This window comes from Prunus avium, chromosome 1 (assembly GCF_965620075.1).
Source record: "Prunus avium chromosome 1, drPruAviu1.hap1.1, whole genome shotgun sequence".
Classification (NCBI taxonomy): Eukaryota; Viridiplantae; Streptophyta; class Magnoliopsida; order Rosales; family Rosaceae; genus Prunus; species Prunus avium.
Genome location: NC_142284.1, coordinates 51,056,126 through 51,081,931, shown reverse-complemented (window position 1 = coordinate 51,081,931; position 25,806 = coordinate 51,056,126). Strand labels below are relative to the sequence as shown.

Here is a 25,806-nt window from a genome sequence, read left to right as displayed (position 1 = left end):
ACTCAGCCCAATTCTATTATTGCCTTTGACGGTTTGATTAACCTACCAGCATGAGCCCTAGGGATGGCAAAAATCCCCGCCCGTCGGGTCCCCAACCCTAACGGGGGGAGATTTCGGGGCCAAACGGGTATTGGGTACGGAGATCCCCGAACTTGAAAAATCCCCGATGGGTATGGGGAGGGGATGGTATTGGCGTCCCCATCCCTGAACCCGACCCGAAAATATATATGTTTGTATTTAAATAAATAAATATATATATATATAAATAATTATAATATTTATGTTTAACCCTAAGTTAACCTTCCTCTCCTAATTCTTCCTAATCTTCTCTAAATTTTCATATTGATGTGATTTAAAATAGTTGAGTTGAACTTTATAGTTAATTTGAATTTGTTGAATGATAATTTAATATGAAACTTGATGTTAAAATGTATGACAAATATTTTTTATGCAAAAAAAATCGGGGATTTGGGGCGGGTATCGGGGATAGTCCCCCGACGGGGATGGGGATGAGAATTCCCCGAAACCTATTAAACGGGGATTGGTTCGGGGATGGAGAGCGGGGACGGGAATGGTATTGTCATACCCGGCCCCTACCCGGCCCGTTACCATCCCTAATGAGCCCTAGTCTCTATGTGTCTCTCTCTCTCTCTGGTTGAAACTTGAAACTTGAAACTTGAATGTTGCTTGCTGTAGCAAAATCAGAATTTGGAAAGAAATATCTTAGAAAGATAAACCCACTTGCATGTTGTGGTCAACACCTAACAGCCAGCCGATGATTTCCATCTTATAATTAATAAACTGGGACATCCTCTTATATGCAACACAACAGTTATGTTGTGGTGTGTGTTGCCGGTGAGGTCGAATGTGCTGTCTTCAAAATTCTGTGCGTTCATTAGGGTAATTCAAACGCTGTTAACTGCTATCACTAAAATCATTGTATTCACATGAAACGCTTAGAGTTTTTTTTCTTCAACTATTACGAGAATAACAGTATTAAGATAAAACAATCGCTCACGCACGCGTAAGTAAATTTTGACCATTATAACACATATAAGATCCAAAATACAATAACAATCATAAAGTAGGATGTGGTACTAATTGAAGCGCTTTGAAGATTTTGAGGTAAATAGGTAAGTAACTGGGCATTCATATTTTCTGTTGTAAAAGACAAAGCCCACATGGCGGCAAAAGTGACGTGATAAAGAAAAGGAGGGGAGGCTTTCATGGGCCTACATAATTCAAATATTCACCTAACTCAATTGGTAACTCAAACCCAGAAAAGAAAACTAAAAAAAACATAAATTTGACACTTAAATCATATCTCCAAGTGCAACAACTGAGATGGCACCTTCTACAGTGCACCAGGTGCACCCATGCACCATTTGTCCTTTATGATGCTCCCAGATTTTTTTAAAAATTGGTTACCGGTTATACAAGTTATCAAGTTTCCACTTTTTGAAAATGTAATTGCATAAGGGTCATGCAATTATGCCCTTCCTGTTTGGCAATTGGCATATGATTGGATAGTGATTTACAGTAGTTTGGATATGAGAGTACCATAAAATAGGTAGATATATATATACAACATTAGGGTTCACCTAATTCATAGTATTGTAAACATCCCAGTTTACAAGTATAAGGACCCAATTTACCATCCGAATGTTCCTATTTACCCTAATATTGTACTACATGTCTTTATCTTTGTAAATTACGATGTTACAAGATTAAGGATGGGTTTTACAATGTTCTGGAATATAACTATCCATAAAAGAGTAATAAAAGACCTTAGTATTGTAAACATCCGAGTTTACAAGTATAAGGACCCAATTTACCATCTGAATGTTCCCATTTACCCTAATATTGTACTACATGTCTTTATCTTTGTAAATTACTATATTACAAGATTAAGGATGCATTTTACAATCAAATGGAACATAACTATCCAAAACCGAGTAAAACAAGACCTTAATATAGTAAAAGTTTGTGTTTACACATATAAGGACTTAATTTACTTTCCTAATGTCCCTAGTTACCTTAATATTGTACTAAACGTCATTCTCTTTGTAAATTACGATATTACAAGATTAAGGATGGGTTTTACAATGTTCTGGAACATAACTATCCATAAAAGAGTAATACAAGACCTTAATATTGTAAACATCCGAGTTTACAAGTATAAGGACCCAATTTACCATCCGAATGTTCCCATTTACCCTAATATTGTACTACATGTCTTTATTTTTGTAAATTTCGATATTACAAGATTAAGGATGCATTTTACAATCACATGGAACATAACTGTCCAAAACCGAGTAAAACAAGACCTTAATATAGTAAACGTTTGTGTTTACACGTATAAGGACCCAATTTACTTTCTCAATGTCCCTAGTTACCTTAATATTGTAATACATGTCCATCTCTTTGTAAATTACGAAATTACCATAATAAGGATGGGTTTTACAATATCCTAGAACATAACTATCCTAAATAGAGTAATACGAGACCTTAATATTGTAAACATTCATGTTTACAATACTAAGGACCCAATTTACCTTCCGAATGTTCCCCTTGACCCTAATGTTGTACTACATGTCTTTATATTTGTAAAGTACGATATTACAAGATTAATGATGCATTTTACAATCATATGGAACATACCTGTCCAAAACGGAGTAAAACAAGACCTTAATATAGTAAACGTTTGTGTTTACACGTATAAGGACCCAATTTACTTTCTCAATGTCCCTAGTTACCTTAATATTGTAATACATGTCCATCTCTTTGTAAATTACGAAATTACCATAATAAGGATGGGTTTTACCATCTCTTGGAACATAACTATCCTAAATAGAGTAATACGGGACCTTAATATTGTAAACATTCATGTTTATAATACTAAGGACCCAATTTACCTTCCGAATGTTCCCCTTGACCCTAATGTTGTACTACATGTCTTTATATTTGTAAAGTACGATATTACAAGATTAATGATGCATTTTACAATCATATGGAACATACCTGTCCAAAACGGAGTAAAACAAGACCTTAATATAGTAAACGTTTGTGTTTACACGTATAAGGACCCAATTTACTTTCTCAATGTCCCTAGTTACCTTAATATTGTAATACATGTCCATCTCTTTGTAAATTACGAAATTACCATAATAAGGATGAGTTTTACAATCTCCTGGAACATAACTATCCTAAATAGAGTAATACGAGACCTTAATATTGTAAACATCCATGTTTACAATACTAAGGACCCAATTTACCTTCCGAATGTTCCCATTTACCCTAATATTGTACTACATGTCTTTATCTTTGTAAATTACGATATTTCAAGATTAAGGACGCATTTTACAATCATATGGAACATAACTGTCCAAAACCGAGTAAAACAAGACCTTAATATAGTAAACGTTTGTGTTTACACGTATAAGGACTCAATTTACTGTCCTAATGTCCCTAGTTACCTTAATATTGTACTAGATGTCTTTATCCTTGTAAATTACAATATTACAAGATTACGGATGGGTTTTACAATTCTATGGAACAATTTACAACGAATTGTTTGTCAATTGTATTATTCGTTTGCAATTTCCAACTAACTGTTTGTCAATTGCATTATTCCTTTGCATTTTCGATCTAACTGTTTGTCAATTACATTATTACCTTTTCATCTTAGGTGAGGCAATCTATCAGTGCCCTTTCCATCTTATGGTTACTTCCTTTGGAATTAACTAATTGAACCCATTGAGATAGAACAATACACCAAAATGAATATATATATATATATATATATATATATATATATATGTATATATATATATATATATTCCTCATGCATCCCCATAATGTTGTAAATCACCATTTTACAAGGTTATGGATCCTAAAGCCTAAAGCCACTTGGAAAAGCCATCACACCAACTTGCAATCTCGTATAAATTTCCTTATTTTGCTACAACATATCCATATTCAAAACAATAAAACTTGGGTATCTTTATATAAATCCGAATAGTTTTAACCAAAAAAAAAAAAGTTTTAAGAAGAAAAAGCGCTTAACTTTATTTATGTCTATCCATTATAGCTTGTAATTGCGCAATTGGAATGTAAATGAGACTGCTTTGTTTGTCATTTGCAAGACACGAATGCAAATGACACTACCTATTTGTCAGTTGCATTGACAAATCACATAATGTATTTCCATTCTCAAAATTGAAAAAGCTGCCAATAACATAAAGACTTGGGCTTTTTCGCTGTTTTACTGTCTCTGCTTTGTTTGTTCTTGCTAGTTCTTTTTGTCTTTTCCCTTAGATTGTATTTAAAAGTGAAATCAGAGTTAGGTAATGGGAAGGATGGTGTAACATTTGCTTAGGGATATTTGAGATGGGATTCTGATAAGCATTCTGTTACTAGCCCAATAACTGTTATCTTTGCCAACAAGTGAAATTAAAATAGGATCCCAGTAGAAGTTGTCACAAGCTTGCAGAGAATAACAGAAACAACTCAAGCCCCCAAAACATCATCACTACATGAAAGTTTATGATTCCAGGAAAAAGAAAACAACTAAACAGCCAAAATATAAGTCCTATGGACCATGACAACTTCAAACTAAAATCTAAGTGCGTATCAAGGAAAAGAAAATCAAGATCAAAGTAATAAAACCGAAAGCTTGTTTCTAGTGCCAACGAAGGGAAGGACTTTGGTAGCATATATCAATTATTTAGTAGACCGAAACCTAAATAACAATAGAAATAGAAAGAAAAAAAATTTAACTACATTCCACCACATTAAAAAGGACTGGGACTTAACCACATCACTCTCATCTTCAATTTAGCCCATGCCTTACGTCACCAAGCTCATACAAAATTCCTTTATTTTGCTACAGCACAGCCACATCATGTTGGCAATTGACAAACATGCACTATGTAATTGCCATTATGTTATTTCCTTTAAAAAAAAATGAATATGTAAGTGCCATTCTAATTTGCGGAAGCCGGTCGTCTAAGTGGTAATTGCCAAACGACCACTGTCATTTAATTTAGCTTCTCTTCCATGATTTAAGTACCTAAAAGTAAAAACAATAGAATTTAGCATATCAATTAACTTTTACTTTCATTGCAAGTGTTAATAACTTAGTGACAAGTAAATAACAAACATTGTTGGACACAAGGTAATTGAAAAGCAATTGTATTTACAAAAATCAAATTGACAGACAGGAAGCAGGTAATTGAATATGTGAAATCCAATTGTATCAGTGGAATTCACAAAAACAAATTGAGAAAACTAAACATTTGTGTTTACACGTATAAGGACTCAATTTACTTTCCTAATGTCGCTAGTTACCTTAATATTGTACTAGACGTCCTTCTCTTTGTAAATTACGATGTTACAAGATTAAGGATGGGTTTTACAATGCTCTAGAACATAACTATCCATAAAAGAGTAATACAAGACCTTAGTATTGTAAACATCCGAGTTTACAAGTATAAGGACCCAATTTACCATCTGAATGTTCCCATTTACCCTAATATTGTACTGCATGTCTTTATCTTTGTAAATTACAATATTACAAGACTAAGGATGCATTTTACAATCATATGGAACATAACTGTCCAAAACCGAGTAAAACAAGACCTTAATATAGTAAATGTTTGTGTTTACACATATAAGGACTCAATTTAGTTTCCTAATGTCCCTAGTTACCTTAATATTGTACTAGACGTCATTCTCTTTGTAGAGGGATACTTGATTTCATAGAGGGAAAATTACCCATAGAAATAGCTGGTTTTCTTTGAGCAGATCAATATAGCAAAATGTTATATTGCTGGTCTTTGGGAACTCAAGTGTGGACAAGGATAATAAAGCTATTAATTTTACCTTTGCAATGGCCACTTAAATACGTTTCAGCAACATCAACTCGTTTCCACTGGTTTTTTGTGAACCATGCAAAAATGCCCAGCCACCGAGATTTAAGATCTTCTCAATTCATCTCCAGAATCAAGCGATTCACATGTAGGGGAAGAGAGGGAGAGATGAAAGAGAGAGTGTCGTTGGTGGGATTGCCTATGCAGCAATTCACGATCTTCCCTTCTCCCTTTCTGTCGTTCTGTTTTTTTTTTCTTGTTTTCTTTTTCTTTTTCCATTTAATTTTTATTTTATTCACTTTTACCTACACCAACCCTTTTAACAGGTTACCAGCATTCAATGGTGTGGATTTAACCCTCATCTCCACTTACTCATCCAATGTCTGATATTTTGGGCGCTTGGATACACCACGCCCATTGTAGAATTTTCCTATAAGTTCAATAGGTGTCACAGCCTTTGCACGATTGGAATGCAAATGAGAATTCTTTGTTTGTCAATTGCAAAACTAAAATACAAATGGCACTATCTATTTGTCAATTGCATTGACAAATCACATAATGTATTTACATTCTCAAAATTAAAAAGGCTGCCAATAACATAAAGAAAACAAATCAATAGTTTTTATAATTATTTATATTTCTCATAACCATGAGTTTAATGAAATATCCTACTAAGTACACATAATGGGAATGGATAACTTGTCCATCAAAAGCAATACATTAAAACTAAATGCCAAGTATTTCAGGCAAAAAAATAAAACAAACTAAATGCCAAGTACAAGAAGGAAGAAAAAAAAAACTGAACTACAATCAAGATCTGAAGCCTAAATAACAACAGTAGAAATAGAGCAAAACAATTGAACTACAATCTACTACACTCCCATCTTCAATTCAGCCCATGCCTTACGTCACCAAGCTCATACAAAATTCCTTTATATTGCTACATCACAGCCACATCATGTTGGCAATTGACAAATAGGCACTATGTAATTGCCATTCTAATTTGTGAAAGCCAATCGTCTGAATGGTAATTGCCAAATGACCACTGTCATTTCATTTTTCTTATCTTCCATGATTTAAGTACCTAAAAGTAAAAACAACATAATTTTTGTGCTTTTAACCATTCTAATCGCATATATGAAAAACTAAACAAAATGTCGACAACAATTAAACACATCCTACTCCTAATAAACAATCCAAGAAATCGTATTCTTCCCAAGAATTTGTGTATTTCTTATGCAACCACCTTGACATGACACTCACTCAAACTACTATTCACCCAATTCATAACCAAATAAAACACACACCGCCAACTCATAAGCCACAAAATATATGAATCGTCGAATTATTCTGCCTCTGTGACTCCTTGTACTGTCAAATGTTTCAAGAAAAAATACAAATGAGAAGAAAACAAAAAAGGGAATCACAGCATAACTTCACAAAAAAAATTGTAGCATTATATGTATCTTGCTAGTGAAGTCCTCACCTTCACGAGTTGAATAAAATGAGATTAGTAAAATGAAGATAGCTACTCCCGCTACAAAAATAAGAGGAAATAAATTATATAGCGATATTTTACTATACATTGAACGAACCAGAAAGCAAATCAAAACACTCATGATGAAAAAGGGCTCGCGGGAACCATTGGACAAGGGAAACACAAAGTGCAGATTCATCTCCACGTCTCTATGTTCCCAAACAACTAGCAAGGATAGGACCTCCAACTTTGGGTGATAGCATAAGTCACCAAGACAAAATCAGCCATATAGCAATTACTAGCATGCTGACTTAATTCTTCAAATATCTATGCAACTAAGCCTACTAGACTGAATCAAATGTTTGTGTATTTCCAGTTGATCACGAAACAACATTGCATCAACATGTTACTTTTTTGACTTTTTTCACAGCAACGTCATTCGTATGCAATCATATTTAAAGAAATGTTAGAACACCCACCAACAACATAGTCTTCAACATCCATACCAAAATTTGAATTGTTCACTGAAAAATCAGAACTAATTCAGATTAGAAACTAAATATATTACTCTACAATTTAGACTAAATTATCTGAAGCACAAAAATAATACATTATAAGAAGTCATAGATCTCATGGGTTGTAATGGACACCAATTTGCTCCATTGTCGTGGAGGACAATAAATGTCTCAATCCTATCTCAAGTTCTAGATCATTATTTTAACATTGAGATCTCAAGTAAACAGAGTACATAAAATTCCAAGTTATCAAACACAATACACACAGTTTACAAAATAGAAACCTACAATATCTCTTCAAGGTTGAAATGGATGCTCCATCGTCTAGCATCTTCCTTCAAGAACCCAATGCTTTTGGTTTGAACAATATGCAGTCTCAAGGCCATCAATTTAAAGTCTCATATCATTATCAAGAATGAACAACTCTCAAGCTTCCAACCCTCAAATTCAAATAATAAAAAAAGTAAGAAAGTAGCAATGATATCTCTGAGAGGGAGAAAGGGGAGAGAAAAATTCGAAAGAGAAAAAAAAAAGAATTATAATTTCAAAAAATTACCAAATTCCTATATAAATCCAAAATATTACCAAAAATAATAATAATAATAATAAGGACTTGCGATTCAATAACCAAATCATTAAACCCTAAATTAAAATAGGACATATAAATCATTTTGTTAGAAAGCCTAGACCATAATTCAAAGTTGAAATACTTTCTGCTCTGATGCGAATCATCTAAATTACACAATTAGAAAGATAGGGAGAAAATTAGAGTTCTTACCTGCCATAGAGAGGTTGAGAGAAAGCTAGCCACGGAGATCCAGATGAGAGTGAGACAAAGAAATCATAACTGTGAAAACCTAAAAAAACAAAACAAAGAAAAACCAGCGATGAAGCAGCAAGAACAAGGAAGATACCCAGACCCAAAGCCCTAGAAAGGAGAATGAAATAAAAAAAGGAGAAGAAGGAGCATGACCTACCTGAGAGGAGAGGAGATGTGATCGCCGGCATCGTCTCGTCGTCACAGAAGGAGGAGAAGAGCTATTGTAGAAGGAATAGAACTCGAAGATAAAGAAATGAGAAACCCAACCCAAAGTTGACTTGAAATGTCTCTGAATGAGAGAGCAAGTATTTTTGTATTTTTTTTTATTATTTTACCTACAGCAACCAATTTAACCGGTAACCAACAATCAACGCTTTGGATTACCCCACATGCCCCAATTACTCATCCAAAGGTCTATAATAAGTGGCGCACTGATGCGCCAGGTGCACTGTAGAATTTTCCCAACTGAGATTGCCAAGAAAACAAGAATCTCTCAATATCTCTCTTTCTCTCTCTTGCTCCCTCTCCCCGCTGAGATAGAGCGAGACTGTAGGCCCCTGGCCATTTCTTTCTCTCTCCAACCTGACCTTCTTCTTTCAGGTCAGTTCCATTTCTCAAATCTAAATTCTAATATTATTATTTTAGTTGGATAAATTAATTAATGTTTTCTTTTTCTCTTTTTGGGTTTTGATCAACCAGCACTGCGGTCAGAAGAAGAATAAGGAAAAAGAGAGATAACGGAAGGAAATGCGCTTCTTTTATTTGTTGCAATTTTAATGTTGATTGGTGGTTTGGCACATTCGGATAATTAACACGGAATATGCTTTCATTGCGCCAACCGCTATTCTCTTGCTTGGCGGTTCCGTGAGTTCATTTTATTTTGCTCCTCAGACAGGCACGCACTTTCTTCAATTGGGTTTGTCTTTGATAGTGGCAGAGACAGCCTCTTGACCCATCTTTTGGTCTTTGATTGATGCTTTCTTGTTTGTTTCTCAATTTTTTACTTGTTGGGTATCGAAAAACCAATGGTTTGTGGGGCTTCGTGTTAAAGAATGGGATCCTAGAGAGAAATCTTGTTCTTTTCTGATCCATGCAATAACTGCTTTGAGCTAAATTGAATTTTGAGGTAGTTTTGGTGGTTGTGTGGACGTTCTTGGGTTAAAGTTTGTTGCTTTAAGCTATAAGGCCTGGAGATTTCCTGAGGCAATCAACAGGATTCGTAAATTATGATTGAGTATTGAGATTTTTGTTAATTGGGTGGTCTGAGAAATCAAATATTGGAAGATGTATGCGGTTGGGAGGCTAGGGAGCTACATATCCAGAGGCGTGTACACCGTCTCTGGCCCCTTTCACCCTTTTGGCGGGGCTATAGATATTATTGTAGTTGAGCAAGAAGATGGGAGCTTCAAATCGTCAGCATGGAATGTCAAGTTTGGGAAATTTCAAGGGGTTTTGAAGACAAAAGAGAAGGTGGTCAACATTAATGTGAATGGGGAGGATGCTAATTTCCACATGTATTTGAATCATAAAGGGGAAGCTTACTTTCTTAGGGAGGTAGAAGAAGGGGAAGCTGTATTGTATCCTTCGTCTTCCGGTGATGAGAATGATGAGCGATCTCAAGAAAAGAGGCAGCCATTGGAGACCCAAAGTTGCAATTATGGTGCTGAAAGTTTAGCAACAGTTGATCAGATTGATGCACCCAATGGGAAGATATTGGCCAGGACTAATTCCCGCAAGTCACGAATTCTTGGGCTATTTGGAAGCAGGTCAATGAAGGAGCGCAAGTGTAAGGAGGAAGAGGGTGATGATAGCACGGTAAGTAGGGTGGATTCTTTGGAGCGTGCAGAGTTTGCAGCCAACCTTTTGGAGGTGAAGTGGTCCACTAGTCTTGCCACTAATAAACCCAGGAAGGATAGTGCTTCCCGTTTTTCTTCTCCCAATATGTTGGTTAATGAAGAAATGCGGATTGATTCTGAGCAAACCAGGGCGAGCTCATCTCTGCCTGTGTCTAGTGTATCTAGTGATGTTGATGAATCTATGATTGAGGCAACTGAACATGATGGGAAGGCAATTGCAGTCATATCTAATATCACAGGTTCTGATCCACAAATTGTACATTCAGTTGAGCTGGAAGCGTGTCCTGGCAAGCATTCTGCTGAACAAAAAGATGTACTGTTACCTGGCTGTGACATTTCCGAGAAGGCGGATGGGATAGATAGAGTTCACTCTTTTATTTACTGTGAATCATCAGAGAGCTCGGTAGTGGGAATGGATGGTTCCAGCGAACAAACTCATGAAAGACTGTACATTGCTAGAGGAGGAAGTGGGCAAGTTCATGTTCATGCTGAAACAGTGCATGCCATAGCTGAATTTCTATCAAAGGTAATCTCCCTATCAAATCTGTGGCAATAGCAACCAGAAGAATTTTTAACCTATTTAGGAATTTTAAGATGGAATGTTTATTATGACTTATTATGCGATGCAAGGAAACATAATTTGGTTAGAAATTATCAATTAGCTAACATTGTTCTCAACAAAGCATGCACCTGGGTTTTAATAGTCGTTGAGACTGAGGTGTTTAGTGTTCTTCATCAGGATATAGATACTGAGCAACTTGTTGAAGATATTGCCATGAAGGTGCAACCAGTGGAGGGTACTGAAACTTGTTCTCCAGAAACAGCTTCTCATTCATGCACAGGTAACTATAATATGGACCTTGAAGGGCCAGTGAAAGTTCCAGAATGCTTTGCGCAAATGGTCCATAAAAATCCATTACCTGATTCAGTCGAAGAAGTTGAGTCACAGAGCATATCTAGTTTAAACGACTCTGGCCATCAAGTTCAAGATGAAAAAGATAGAAAAGATGAAGATATCACATGTGATTTACAAACCCCTTCTGGGTCTATTAATGGTGGTGTTGTGACAGAAGCAGCAAGTGTGTTGCCACCACTGAAATTAGAGGAACAACAGTTCCTCTTCAGTGATGACGAAATCAGAATGACCGAAGTTCAGTGCATCGAGTCATGTGTAGATGGAGAAAATAGTCTCTCATGTAGTCCAGAAGACAATAAAGAATCGGTCACTACAAATTATGAATCATATTCATCTCCAGAAAAGTTTGTTCAAGAAAACCCCTCTAATGATTTTGAGAAATCAATTGAAAATCTGGGGGCAACATCGGCTGCAATTGGTATTCCTAGAAGACATAAAGCTGCTGATAAGGAAGTTGGGAGGCTGGTAGAGTCATTACCCAATATGAGGCCTCTGACTGACAAGTTGAGTGTGCTCGATCTTCATTATCCTTTAAGCCGTTCTCTGGATTCAAGTGCCAACCCCTCGAAGTGGATATGTCAAGGTAAACATGATTTGAGCTGTAGAAAGTTGGAAGGAGACGAAGAGCAACAGTTAGCACTAGAAATACCTGGTATTGAGAATGCTCAGGGTTCAGCAGAGCTCAAAGATGTTCCTGCCAGTCCAGTTGGTAAGAAACTTGGATTTTGACTTGTATGATATTTTACATTTTGGGTATTTTCATGCACTGGAATGAAATATATCCTTTTTCTGGCAATTGAACATAGACTCTGTTTGTTTGTTTTTTCTTGGTAAAGATTATATTATGGTGCTAAGAAATGATATATTCCATGTCAGAGTGAATTTCTTTTTCTCTGCCACTGGAGTCTGGTTGGTGATGACTCAACTCACTAACCAGTTTCCTTCACTTCATTCTTAGTTAGACTTATTGCCTGAGTTTGCAAGGTGATGCAAATTGCAATGATCTCATTTTTTTTTTTGGTGCATAAATATTCCTTAAGTTGCAAACTGTAGAAAGCCACATAAGTTCTGCTTTATGGAAAGATACCTCTCCGCAAACACTTGTTATAGGAAGGGATGGGAGCTGACACTGCTTCTCAAGCATTTGACACCAAAAAACTGGATTTCATAAATTTACCGTATCTATATGATAGGCTTGTTGTAAGAATTAGCGGTCATTGTTTTCCATGGGTTGTGGTTGCTTCGATTGTTTTAGGGATGATTTCTTTTGGGAAAGAGCAAATATTTGAGCGAAAAGGTATAACAGCTGTTCACCCAATTGAGAAAACTGTTACAGGAGATCCATCGAATGCAAGTGTTGCCTCCACTGGAAGCTGGAAACTCTGGCCATTCGCTTTCAGGAGATCAAATTCCAGTAAGGCTAGACAGCCAGATTTGAATGACGGTAGAAATCCCGATGCCGAGAATGCTTCAGAGAGCGCCGTTGGAATGGATGGAGATAAGGATATGCTTTCACCCAAGGGGATGAAGAAAACAGAAAGGGTACTCACTCCAACATCTGAGCAGCTGGCGTCCTTGAACCTGAAGGAAGGGAGGAATACAGTAACCTTCAGATTTTCTACTGCAATGCTGGGGAAGCAGGAGGTAGTTTGTTGTGCTTTTTATTTGGGTTCACGTTCTGGCTGGAGGTTTTCATTTTTATTTGATTAATTTGTTTTTTTTTCCCATAAATAGGTTACTGTGCTTTCTTCTCATTTTTGATACTCAACAGGTTGATGCCAGAATTTATCTCTGGAAATGGAACACTCGTATAGTGATCTCAGATGTGGATGGGACAATAACCAAGTAAGCTGTTCATAAAAGAACAAATCTTTTTCTATTTTTCAGGTTCAAAATTGTACACTGAGAAAATTATTAACAACATAAGATCGAAGTATGACAATAGGTTTTCTACAACTACAATGGTCCAGTTCTTCTCCTGATTTGTCTGATCCCACTTGATTTGCATCGGTTTTGCAGATCAGATGTTCTAGGTCAATTCATGCCCATGGTTGGGGTAGATTGGTCACAAACAGGTGTTGCACATTTGTTTTCAGCGATTAAGGTTTGTTTTGTTCTCATCTTATGTTAATTTCAGGATTTTCAAATGTGTTTATCTACTGATTGCAATATGAATATTAAGCACTCTGGTGGGTTGGGTGAAATAGCTCCACACCATTTGATGGGATGGCCAGTTCATTTAGCCACCGTATTTAGTTAAAATTTCATTCGGTGACTTCCCACAACCTAATCTGTTGGCCCCATCTCTGGCCCACTTATTCAGTTGTATTGTGTCATCACCCTAAAAATTACAAGACTCATGTTTTGTTATAATGTTCCTTTCATTGTGCTTTCTGTATGAACTCATGACTACACTCAGTACACTGACATTGAAACTTCCAAGGATCTGATTATTCTTTTCCACATACTGCAGGAGAATGGATATCAATTACTTTTTTTGAGTGCACGTGCCATTTCTCAGGCCTATCACACCAGACAATTTTTATTCAACCTTAAGCAGGTGTTATATAATTAATTCATGCTAAATCCTCGACTTGCATTTGATAAATCAATATCAAGAAACCAAAACCTCATGTTTATTTATTTCTTGGTTTTCAAATTTGCAGGATGGGAAGGCTTTACCAGATGGGCCCGTTGTTATTTCCCCTGATGGACTTTTTCCTTCTCTATTTCGGGAAGGTAAGTGGTCTCTCATGCACTTCTTTTTCTATAAATGAAAGAGAGGTTGAATTTATTTGCAATATGTGCCATTTAGTTTTCAAGCATCTTGTATGTTTGTTCCATTTCTCATTTTGCACTTATCTTGACAATAAACTGAAATGGTAAACTGCCTTCCATAGAGTTTAGGAGCATTCTTATCTTGTTGAATAATGCATTAGTGGAGAAAAATATTTCAATGGCTGTGATATAAATGTTTTCCATGCAAAGAAATTACTTCATTTGATCACCAGGAATGTAATTTTCCGGTCACTATATCCTATCTAATTTCTAATGCATCGACTGACGTTCCGTTTTCCTCAGTTATCAGGAGAGCTCCTCATGAATTCAAGATTTCATGCTTAGAGGTTACTTTCTGTTACATATTTATCTAGATATATTCACTTATTTTTCTGTTTCTGTTTTTTAAAATAAAAAAACAGTATTTTAATATCTTACATTTCTGTTTTCCAGGATATAAAATCACTCTTCCCTTCTGATTGCAATCCGTTCTATGCTGGTTTTGGAAACAGAGATACTGATGAATTCAGCTACCTTAAGGTTGGAATCCCAAAAGGAAAAATATTCATTATTAATGCCAAGGTAATTAAGATCTTCATCATACCTTAGCAGCAATGTAAATATTTCTAATTTAGTTATGCCAAATGCCAACTTTTCTTTGTGATATTTGGGTATGCAGGGTGAGGTTGCTGTGAACCGCCGTATTGACACGAAGTCATATACCTCCCTTCATGCTCTTGTGAATGGCATGTTTCCACCCACAAACTCATCCGAGCAGGTTTTGGTTCTGCATTACTTTTTCATTTTAAGTTTGTTATAGTTGGGGGAGCCTTCTTTCAAAAGCTAGAGCCGGCAAGTTTGAATATCTAATTTCTTTCCGGCATGTTCATTACAGGAGGACTATAATTCGTGGAATTTCTGGAAACTCCCACCGCCTGATATCGATGTTTGAGGTGTTGAAGAGAGTTCATTGCTTTCTTTATCCCTCTCTAGATATGGGGACAGATGACTTTTGGCATATGATTAGTTCTAAAATTGGTGAGGTAAATCCTGATTTCTCATTTTCTTACACTCTGTCAGAAACTATGCATGTGATTTTGAGTTGTAGAATGACAATGCTTTATCAAGACATTCTGGTGGCAAATCTCACAGGTCGTATGTAGCTTGGAACCATTGGCTAAATGTCTTCTTTGTTGCGTTATTGCTGGGCTGGCTTATTTATTAGCGACCTGAAACAATATATGGAAGATATGCAAGGAAGAGTTGGATAATCAGTCTCGCCTCTATCCTGCTCCTTTTTATTTTATTCCGTTAAATCCAATTTTGTATAGTCTGCCCATGAACACTTCAATCTGTAAGTATTATTGGAAGTCGCATGGGTAAAATAGGCATACACATATATTTGGTGTGGAAAGTTCTTGTTTCCAAATGTAATATCATTTTCTCACATGGGTTCCAAGTAAGCATCAATACACCCGAGGTCCTATGTTTGATTTCACTTGTATCCACATATGTCACCAGCACCATTCTTTTATTTATGAATTCACTCTTTGTAGTGCATGTACACTAGATTTGATAGAGGTGATCAGAGGTGTATGATCTTGACACCCAAATGCTTCTGTGCAAAATCTACAAGGTTGTTAAGTTCATCCTCATCAATGATGAAGCCATTGCGATCTGCGTCTGCAGACCGTAACCCGAGCCTGCTGCCAGGCGGAGTTCTTCTTTGCTGATACGGCCATCTTTGTCCATATCAAATTTCTTCAGCCATCGCTTCAACTGTTGTCATAACACGTTTGCCATCGCTGGTGATGCACCGACTTTTAATCGCCATATTATGATACCTTTTTGTGTTTGTGAAAGCCTGAAAATCTTCTACTTCTCATTCATATATTTATGGAAAATTATATTTATAACCTGTCCTTGTATTCACTCACTCTTTCTTCTTAGTTTAGTCTTTTTTAATTACGGAATTAGATTCTAATTAATCATGAAATAAACGTGAACTTTGTGGAAATTTTTGACCTACGGCTTACGTACATTCAATTTTAGTACCTTATATGAATGGTTACTAAAAGAAAATAGAAAATAGAAAAAAAGAAAAGAATCGTTACTGCTCTCTCTATACATTGCGAATTAAGTGTGAGAGATGTTTAGATTAAGACAAAATGGTGAATTGAATACACATAATTCTTTTTAGGCTTAAATGCAAAAATGGTCCTTGTGTTTTATCACGTTGGCCAATTTAGTCCTTATGTTTTAAATTTGGCTAATTCGGTCCTTATGTTTAGGATCGTTAGCCAATGTTATCTATTCCGTTAAATTTTTGTTGAAAAAATTAGAAACTTTTAAATATTAATTTAAAAAAATAACTATTTGAATACAATTTAAAGTTAAATAAATAAGAGCAAAACTAAAAAAACTAAAAATCTAAAACAAAAAAATAAAAAACAGAAAGACGCCAACTCTAATCCCAACCGCCACCACCACCTTCAATCCCACCCACCAGCCACCATCTCCAATCCCAGCCACAATTCACCACCCTTCTCTCTTCTCTCTTTCTCCCAATAATAACCCTCCACCCCAACTCCGATCAACCTCACTCTCTCTCTCTCTCACAATCCTTAACTTCACGTTTCCGAATGTTTCAGTAGGTAGTGCCCTGTGGGGATATCCTTGTATTAGTTTTTGGTTTCGTTTGTTTCTCTCCCTCTTGGTCTTGCCCCTCCGCTCATCACTCTCCTTCCCACCTCTCCATTCGCTGGGCAAACCATCCCCTCCCCGACAACATTTTTTTTCTTCAAGTTTCTTCTTTTCTTATGTTATGATTTACTTTTAATGAATTTTTAATATTTTTAGACTAATTTTTAAAAGTTTTATAGGTTTTTAAAGGACACAAAAATGTTTATTGTGTGTATTTAACAACAAATTTAACGGAATGGACAATATTGGCTAACAGTTGGCCAAATTGAAAACACAAGGACTAAATTAACCAACATAGTAAAACACAGGGATCATTTTTGCATTTAATTCTTCTTTTTATTTACACAATGCCTGAGCACGATGCCTGAGTACAAGTAGAGGGTGATGATGATCAATATCAGTAGGATGGAGAAAACTGATGAGAGGTTTTTTCTGATGAGCATCTAACATTAATTCTTAATTTTGGCATGAAAAGAAAGTTAGGCCTATTACCAACTAAAAAAGAAGGATTTGATCGAATCTTTACAAAGAAAGAAAATTAGTGCTGTCAAGACCTAATAATCTCTTTCCCACATTAAAAAGAGATTCCTTTTAAAAAGACACAGATTCCATGCAATTTCGGCTGTTGTGTAGGTAGCATATGGCATTATGGCATATACTGGCATGTGGATGTGGTGCACATTGGGACCTCCATGACAGTTGAAAAGAATGTCTGCCTTTTTCCCCTTAACTTATGTGACTTAGTATTTGGTGTGTGTACGTGACTTTATCCATTTATTTTTTGGCTGTTTTTGCTTCCTGTACTGGGGCTTTTATTTTAATTTTGTGCTCTCTGTTCTGTAGTAGTTTTATCTTTGTAATCTCGTCCTGTTCTGTTTGGCTCTGCATTTTGGCTTGGTTTAATGAAATATCCAGTTACCAAACAAAAAAAAAGTGTAACATATTTCTTCATTAACGGAAAAATAAGAGTAACATTTTTCATCCCTTTCGTTTGTTCAATAAGTGACATGTATATGCATATATATAATATTTATGTCTAAGGATGGCAACAGGCCAGTTAGGGGCTAGGTATAACAATACCTAGGTATAACAATACCTTCCTAGATAAAAAATTTCGGGGAATCCCTATCCTCGTCTCCATTTGGGAAGTATCTTCCAAACCCACCCCGAATCTCCGATTTATTTATAAAATAACAAACTCATATACACACATTGAATATTTTCTTAATGTTGGTCTGGTAATTAAAAACCTCTATCGATACAAACAAAATGCAACCTAACAAATTGGTAGGATGTTGATCATTATTGTGGTATTAAGGTATCCCATGCAACTTACAATTTTTATTTTGAAACTAAGAGATGGGCATGAATAGTGCTAGCCCTAGCAATTTTTTTGTTGATTTTCCACCTATTGCCATGGCAACCCAAGGGCAACCACTATTCACATGAGATATGAGGAGAGGAATTGTATAGAGTTTTGGTGTGGGAAGTGAAGAATATGGCTAGGTATTTATTTTTTAAAAATTCTCCATTTTTTTTTCAATTTTTTTGTTATTTAAATTGGCTGCTAACGTGAGTATTAGGTCAGCTTGCCCATGCAGCAGCCCAGAGAAGTCTTACTTTTAACCTTGCCCAAGTTGGTGGAGCCCAGCTCTTTGTCCTGACAAGACGTGGGCACTGAAAGCACATTTGAGGGCCTGGGAGGCCTCTTGCTCGAGCTGGGCCCTTCGGTGGAAATACTCTAAGAAAACCAACAAATTTGAAATCATTTGACAATTTGATTATCCTCACAAATGTTTCGTTGTTGTTTAGAGCATGTCCACCCATAAGGGCTAAGTCTAGGGCAAGGGCAAGCAAGGGCTGCCACTATTCACATGAATAGTGTCAGCCTTGCCATTTGTGGTTCCACCCATGAGGGCTAAGTCTAGGGCAAGTCTAAGGCAAGAAAGGAAAAAAATATTATGCAACAAAATATAAACAATTTAGAAAGTGAATAAAATTTGTTATGTATTTATAGGGAAAGCATCTATAATTTTTTGGTATTTTTTAAAAAAAAAATTGAATTTTTTTTGGATTTTTTAATAATTTTTTTGGATTTTTTAAATATTTTTTTGCTCGCTGACATCACAAAACTCGGGCTGAAGCCCAGGCGAAACCTGCCCTTGGGCTTGCCCGGGCTGGTGGGACCCATGCGAAACTGGGCTGCAGGCTGCAGCGCTGGAGGGCCAAACCTTGCCCTGGGGGGCCTTTTGCCCGGTTTGGTGGGCTGCGCTGGAGATGCTCTTAGGGGTGGTGAAAAATACTCAACCTGAGCACCCTTCGAAGACACAAAGAGCCGGGCTTCCCTCTCTCTCTTCAAAAACCGAGCGCTCCTCTAGCAAAGATTGGGCAAAACAGATATGCCCACAAAAATGTGAAAGTGCTCGGGATCTCCCCTTGGAGAAGTTTGGCCACCGAGCTAAAAAAGTACAGCTGCTGGGCTTGGAGAAGTTTAGCGGCCGGGCTAAAGAAGTATAACGGTCGGGCTTGGAGAAGCTTGGCAATCGGGCTTGGAACGGCTGGAATCGAGATGAGCTGCGGTCGGGCTTCCAGCGGCCGGGGTCGTTGGAGCTGGAGTGGTCGGAACTCAGAGTTGGTACTGGGCAGGAGAAATCTAGGCTGCACTCAATTCAGCCGGTTTGTAACTCTGATGGGCTGTAACATTACGACCGGTTTGAAAGAATTTGGGCAAAAGATATATGGCCAGATCTACTGGAGTTTTGCGGCCAAATTTGCTAAGGCTCTTGGGTAGGATGGAGCTGAAAGCCAAGATGTGGCCGAAGTGGTTGGGCCTTGTTGTTTTTTGTAGCTGGAGCTGTGGGAGTTTTGTGGGTTGAAGCTTTGGAGCTTTGCAAGGATACGGTTGGGATATAGATTCTTTAGGTTGAAACTCCCTTATCTTATTATATATATATACAAGTGAATAAATACAAATACGCGGCCGAGGTGCTTTCTAAAAAAGGTGGCTGAGGTGTTTTCTTCAAAGGTTATGGTGCCTTATCAAAAATATGGCCGATCACTTCCCTTTGCAAAAGTGACCGGGCGTATCCTTGTAAAATTGGTCGAACGCTTCCTTTTGCAAAAGTGGCTGGGCACTTCTAAAAAAGTTGGGCCGGGCACTCCTTAAATACGTTGGTAGGCCACTCCTCTTGCAAAAAGTTGGGTCGAGGTGGGTTTTCTCCTTGCGTACCCCGATGCCCTCCTCACAACACTTGGGCAAGCAAAGTTGGGCTGATGGAGTTGAAGTTCGGCGGGAGGTATTTCCACCGGAGTTAGCGGGAAGTATTTCCGCCGAGGGAGTTGAAGTTCAGCGGAAGGGATGTCCACCGAATTCCCAATATTCAAATATTTTAAGAACTCAAAGATAGTCGAACATGGGGCCAAGCCAACATCAAAATATTTGGACTTCCCATACCACCCACCTTGGCGGATGGTCAGCCAACTCTAGAATTCTAAAAACTCAAGGGGCATGAGGTTTCACAAGATGTCAAGATGAAATCTCGGAGGTCCAAGCCCAAGCCACGAATTCACGCCCAAGATTTCCGAAGATCAGTGTGCATGTGACGGAGCCCTCACAAGGAAACAAATCAGGAGATTGATGATAGGTCAGAATATTCCAAAACAAGAGAGAATCAAGCAATCAGAATATTTCTACCAATGTAATCCCACAGATTCAAGGGGCCTCAAAAGGAAAGAGTTGTAAAAGAGTTGACATTTGGCCATTCAATGGCCAGCCCATAGGCCAACGGATGCCCTATATAAACTTCACCGAACAAAGACAGAAGACACACAACATTAGACAGACAAACCTACTTTTCATCTCGCACTTTTCTTTTCCTAGACTTAGGATTTTACTTTTCAAGCACCTAGTGTAGCAAGTTCTTCCTTTCCTTAGTGTAAGTTTAAATTCTTGCAATTTACATTACCTTGTCATTTAAATTCAAGTTTATTTCAATTGCTTTCTTATTCATTGTTATTGAATTTTCATTAAGTTTAAATTCAAGTTTAATTTAGTTTACCATTCTTATTTCATTATTGTTTATTTATCGCTTTGATCTATTTTATCGCACTTTAATTCTCACCTTTACGTTATTTATTTTTTGCACTTTATTTTACGCATTTATTTTTAAATTATATTTAAGTTTAAGCACCTTTACTTTACGCACTTGTTCTTCGTTTCATTACGTTTCACCTTCAATCTTAATCTCCATCAACTCCACATCATTTGGTTGCTCACATAAAGCCTTGACCCCTAGGTAGTGAAAGAACTTAGGCCATGAGAAGGTTCCTTGCTCGGTCGAACAATCGTTTGATTAAAGTCAAATCTCGGACGCAACATACACTCACATTCCATTCAAGCCAAATTCGTGGCTTGGTGGTGGCACGCCCCGCACTCAAAAAAGAAGAAGAACCAAAAGTTCATTCCGTCGGCCTACCCCGCCAAAAAGTGGGAAACTGTTGTTTTAGCCAAAACATTGTATTCATTGAGATCTTAATGTATAATGTAAATGCTCATCACCAAACGAAACAGTTCTATAGAAAATAGTACATAACAATATGAAAAGTTTTGTGAGAGTTTTTTCTTTTTTGGATATACTTATGAGGATTTAAATTTAAATCTCTATGCCACTTGAGCAAGATATTGATATGGATGCATGTGAAGTTGCTCTTAATATGTTCATATCAAAATCTTTCCACATGTGGTGGTGAGTGGATTGTAATAATCTCTATAATATGGAACTTTATGTGAAGATCGTATTTTAAACAGATAAAAGAAGATATTTATCATTTGGATAAATTTAAACGATATTATCTTTTGGATAAACTTGGATGATCTTATCTTGTTAGGATATTTATCTTTTGGATAAACTTGGATATTCTTATCTTGTTAAGATATTTATCTTTTGGATAAATTTGGATGTTCTTATCCTTTTAATATTGAAGTTTATCCTATCTCTATCACCACTATAAATAGGAGTATAACCTTATAGTTTCAAACCATGAGAATTAGAAAGAAGTTTAGAGAGAAGAAGAATTGTTAAGACAAAGGGTGGGAGACTGAGTTTGTGGATGCGGTGGAAAAATTGGAAAAACACCTTACATTTACAGCAAAAGCTTTGGTGTCAAGGTAAGGGGTTTCTTGGGGGCCTTTACAGAGATTGATTTAATTAAATTTCGTAAGCAATATATTATGCACGATATGATTTTTGGTTAATGTTCTTGTTACAATTGAATGGTTTCCCTGTAATGTTTATGTGTTATTGACTGGTTGAATAATGTTGGCATAATTATATATACATTAGTGATATTTTAAATGGTTACATTGTTGTGAGATATATGAGATATGTGAAAGACATAATTATATCATGTCATGGAAATGGGTTGAAGTTGTTGGGTTGAGAAAATATGGAAAATAGGGTAATGGAAATAATCTTTTGTGTAGTTGAGTCTAACTCTTAGTAGGTACCAGGTCTCATGGATCCTACAATGCACATGGTTTTTATTGGGTGATGCGGGACTTACGACAAGGAGTTAGACAAGATGACTAACAAAAGGGGAATTATGGGATGATCGAGATGGGTGTTAGTTCATACAAATGGGCATTCGGGACCAAATGGTATAAGCATGGTATAGGACGTGCAAGTCTGCTTGTCCAGTTATATGAATTAGCGGGAGTGGATGAAGAGCATTTATGCATTATTATTATTAATGTGATATTTGGTTGTGTGATTGCCCATGTCACTTAATTTATTTATATCAATCTATTGTGGTAAGGTCTCATGTCTGTACTGAGCGGTGGTTGCTCATCCTTCACCTTATTTAATTCTTCAGATGAATTAATGGGCAAGACAAGGACTAAACTAGTTGAGGCTGAATTAGATGGGAGTGATAGAGCTTTATTTATTTCCTGTAAAGTTGTAAAATTTTGGAGCTACTGGGCGCCGGGTTCTGGGGCGTGACACTTTATCATTGTGAGTTGTGTACATATATATGTATATATATATATATATATATATATATATATATATATATAACATACACATATATATAAACACACATACATATACCTAATAGATGTCACTACACAAAGTTTGTTACTTTATTTTTGTTAATCACTATATATTATACATAATCAGGGTTCAAATTCATCTTTCCCAGAAACGAGAGGCACTGAAAAGTCACCTCCTTCGTTCCCTCTACCCTGCACACATACATAGTAACATAGGTAATACGGATTACAAGTAATTAAATATGCTTGCACACGAACGGAGTCATATATTGGCCTGAAGTTATTGTAATCCCCCAAGATACCAAGTCTAGCTCCGCCACTATGTTTATATATCCACACACATATATAGAGCTTTCAGTTGAGAGCATAGTCCACGAGCTTGCTGAGAACTAGTTATCTTATATATATATATATATAGCAAGCACGTACAAGAACTAGTTACCCACTAATGCTATAATTAATGAAGTGTATACTTCAATTTTAGGACATACTTGACGAGCTTGCTCAGCTCCTTCTCTATAGAAATGAAGCCATCGCGGTTGTCATCTGCATAATGTTCAGCTAACGAAGCTCTAATAGAAGGCCATTTCGAGCCAAGTTCTTTGAAGGCTGCGTTCAGCTCATCTTTGGAAAGTTGACCATCTCCATTCTTGTCATGACTTTTGAAGACTTTCATTATCAGATCCTCTGTGTAGGGAACGTTGGTCGGGACCTTATGATTTGTATCGAAAACCATCTTCTTCTAATTTATTAACTGCAAAACTACCAAGGATAAGGAATTAAATAGCTAGGGCTTGAATGACTTGCACTATGAATTCAATCCCATTTATATAGGGCTCTACTTGGTCCCTGCGCGCATGTTGGACCTTAAAAAATGTCAAACATAGTAGGGAACCAAAATCCTAATTAAGTAAGGACTCGCCAACAAAAAAGTATTCTAATATTCTTCAAGTCACATGCCACAGGGGTCTTAATTTTGGAAAAGAATTTGTTGGTATCAAGTACTAACATGTCTACAATATATGGTACATTGTCGATATTTTAGCTAATATTTTGTTGATATATAGTTTGGCATCGAGCCAATCACTCTCCTTAAAAATAATACTTGATTCCCATAGATGAAATATCTAACAAATTCATGTTCTTCTGGTTTTTGAGTTACGTTTCTCTTGTTCTAAGTGTTGCATGTTGTACTTGATCATTTTCTAGTTTGTATGGTTTGTCCTCATGAGAATCCCATAAGGACAAAACATTGGGCACATGGTTTGTCCTTATGAGAATCGAACCGAAGACTATTGGGAACGATTATAAGAATCAAACCTATGACTATTGGGATAAGCATCCCATTGTAGATAGATGCCATATGGATATCAAATTCGACAGCGATAGCCTTCATCCAAATAGTTGGGGGGAGGGGTGTGGTTTTCTTGTCAATTATTGAAAGGTTTTGGGCGTACAATGAAATGATATGCTATTAATATGGGTGGAGACACTTTAATTTGAACTCGAATTTGAACCTGCTCATCTATACATTGGAATAATTTAGAACATATCGTTTAAAAAATATATATATATAACATAATTGATATTTTATGAGTCTAGAATATAATATTAATAAATAAAAATAAGTGTAACATTGAGACCTCCATGCCAGTTTAAATGTTTGCCTTTTCCCCCCTAACTTATGTGACTTGGTATTTGGTGTGTGTGATTTTATCCATTTATAAAGTGTAAAATTTTTCTTCATTAAAGAAAAAAAAAAGTAACATTTTTCATCCCTTTCATTTGTTCGTTAAGCGACATGTATATATGTGTATACATATACCATAATTTCTCTCTAATTTTTTCGTCTCATATTCTGTTTACGCTCTTTTGTTTAATTTATTAATAAGAATGACATGTATATGTGAGTTATGCAAATGAGCCCACCTCCTTGCATCTAAGTTCGAACCTCCCTTCCTTTAAATTTAATTAATTTAGAATAATTTAGACTATCACTTGTATAAAAAATTAAAATTTATTTACAAATTGAACTCTTTTGTAGATAATATGCATGAAATAATTACTTTTTTGGTCACTTCCACATGTGATTCAAGGATATAAACTGTCTAATTTTTCCATTTTAAAAAATCAATAAATTTGAAATTATTTGACCATTTGATTATCCTCATTAATATTTCGTTGTTTTATTGAAAACATTTATTCGTTTTGTAGTGCTATGTTTTAAGAGACATAATGTATAATGTAATCAATTCTATAGAAAAGAGTGTATAACAATGAAAAGTTGTGAGAGAATTCTTTCTTTTTTTCATTTTTTTTATATACTTATATGAAGATTTTAAATTTAAATCTCTATGCCAATTGAACAAGATATTGATATGAACAGTCCCGATCTCTTGGATCACAGGGGTCCAAGAGATTTGTGGTCACTCACCGTTGGATGTAAATTCAACGGTTCACTCACTTTTGCACTCCTTTTAAGAAACTTTTTTGAACCATTGGATTAATATCCAACGGTAGGTGACTACAATTTCTTGGACTCCTGTGGTCCAAGAGATCAGGACTGTTGATATGAAATCATGTTAAGTTGCTCTGCTTATGTCCATGTGTCCACATGTTGGTGTTGAGTGGATTTTAAGGTTATATTGAAATAGGCCCTTATAACTCAAAAACCATATATGATAACACACTTGTATAAGTAAAACTCAATTTTAAACCTTTGTGTTAAACCCTAGTCGCACCTTGGTCCCCTTCTTTTTGTCGACAATCAACCACAAGGAAGCTAAGGGGGGAGGTGGCTACTGCCCCTTATCCCCACTGCC

At 36.3% G+C, this 25,806-nt stretch overlaps 1 protein-coding gene and 1 long non-coding RNA gene across 5 annotated transcripts; one reads left to right on the top strand and one right to left on the bottom strand.

Annotated features, from left to right (window-relative positions):
- Window positions 1-6,628: 6,628 nt before the first annotated feature.
- Window positions 6,629-8,994, bottom strand: LOC148297980 (uncharacterized). Of its 2 annotated transcripts, none has more exons than XR_015833000.1 (5): window positions 8,840-8,994; window positions 8,641-8,719; window positions 7,827-8,293; window positions 7,357-7,407; window positions 6,629-7,241 (listed from the first exon to the last, which is right to left on the bottom strand). It is a non-coding gene; the product is annotated as an uncharacterized LOC148297980 (long non-coding RNA). The 2 variants fall into 2 exon arrangements; XR_015832999.1 differs by having other exon boundaries at window positions 6,630-7,241; window positions 7,827-8,302; window positions 8,840-8,993.
- A 146-nt stretch (window positions 8,995-9,140) lies between these two features.
- LOC110761959 (phosphatidate phosphatase PAH2) lies at window positions 9,141-15,792 on the top strand. 3 transcript variants are annotated; one of them, XM_021964544.2, is made up of 13 exons: window positions 9,141-9,282; window positions 9,382-11,064; window positions 11,278-12,163; window positions 12,791-13,098; window positions 13,226-13,299; window positions 13,474-13,558; window positions 13,928-14,014; window positions 14,121-14,193; window positions 14,536-14,579; window positions 14,686-14,814; window positions 14,912-15,010; window positions 15,128-15,270; window positions 15,385-15,792. In XM_021964544.2, exons 2-12 carry the CDS (start codon window positions 9,967-9,969, stop codon window positions 15,182-15,184), a joined length of 2,940 nt encoding a protein of 979 aa, XP_021820236.1. In that variant the 5' UTR covers window positions 9,141-9,282; window positions 9,382-9,966; the 3' UTR covers window positions 15,185-15,270; window positions 15,385-15,792. The 3 variants fall into 3 exon arrangements, with proteins under 3 accessions (XP_021820236.1, XP_021820235.1, XP_088102936.1); XM_021964543.2 differs by having other exon boundaries at window positions 15,128-15,275; XM_088246810.1 differs by having other exon boundaries at window positions 15,128-15,275; window positions 15,361-15,792.
- The last annotated feature ends 10,014 nt before the right edge of the window (window positions 15,793-25,806 follow it).

Bases quoted from the DNA above. Each gene is read 5' to 3' on its own strand.
- LOC110761959 (XM_021964544.2), top strand. From the start codon at position 9,967: ATGTATGCGGTTGGGAGGCTAGGGAGCTACATATCCAGAGGCGTGTAC. The intron at 11,065-11,277 runs GTAATCTCCCTA...GTTCTTCATCAG, and splicing joins TAGCTGAATTTCTATCAAAG to GATATAGATACTGAGCAACT. The intron at 15,011-15,127 runs GTTTTGGTTCTG...TGTTCATTACAG, and splicing joins CCACAAACTCATCCGAGCAG to GAGGACTATAATTCGTGGAA.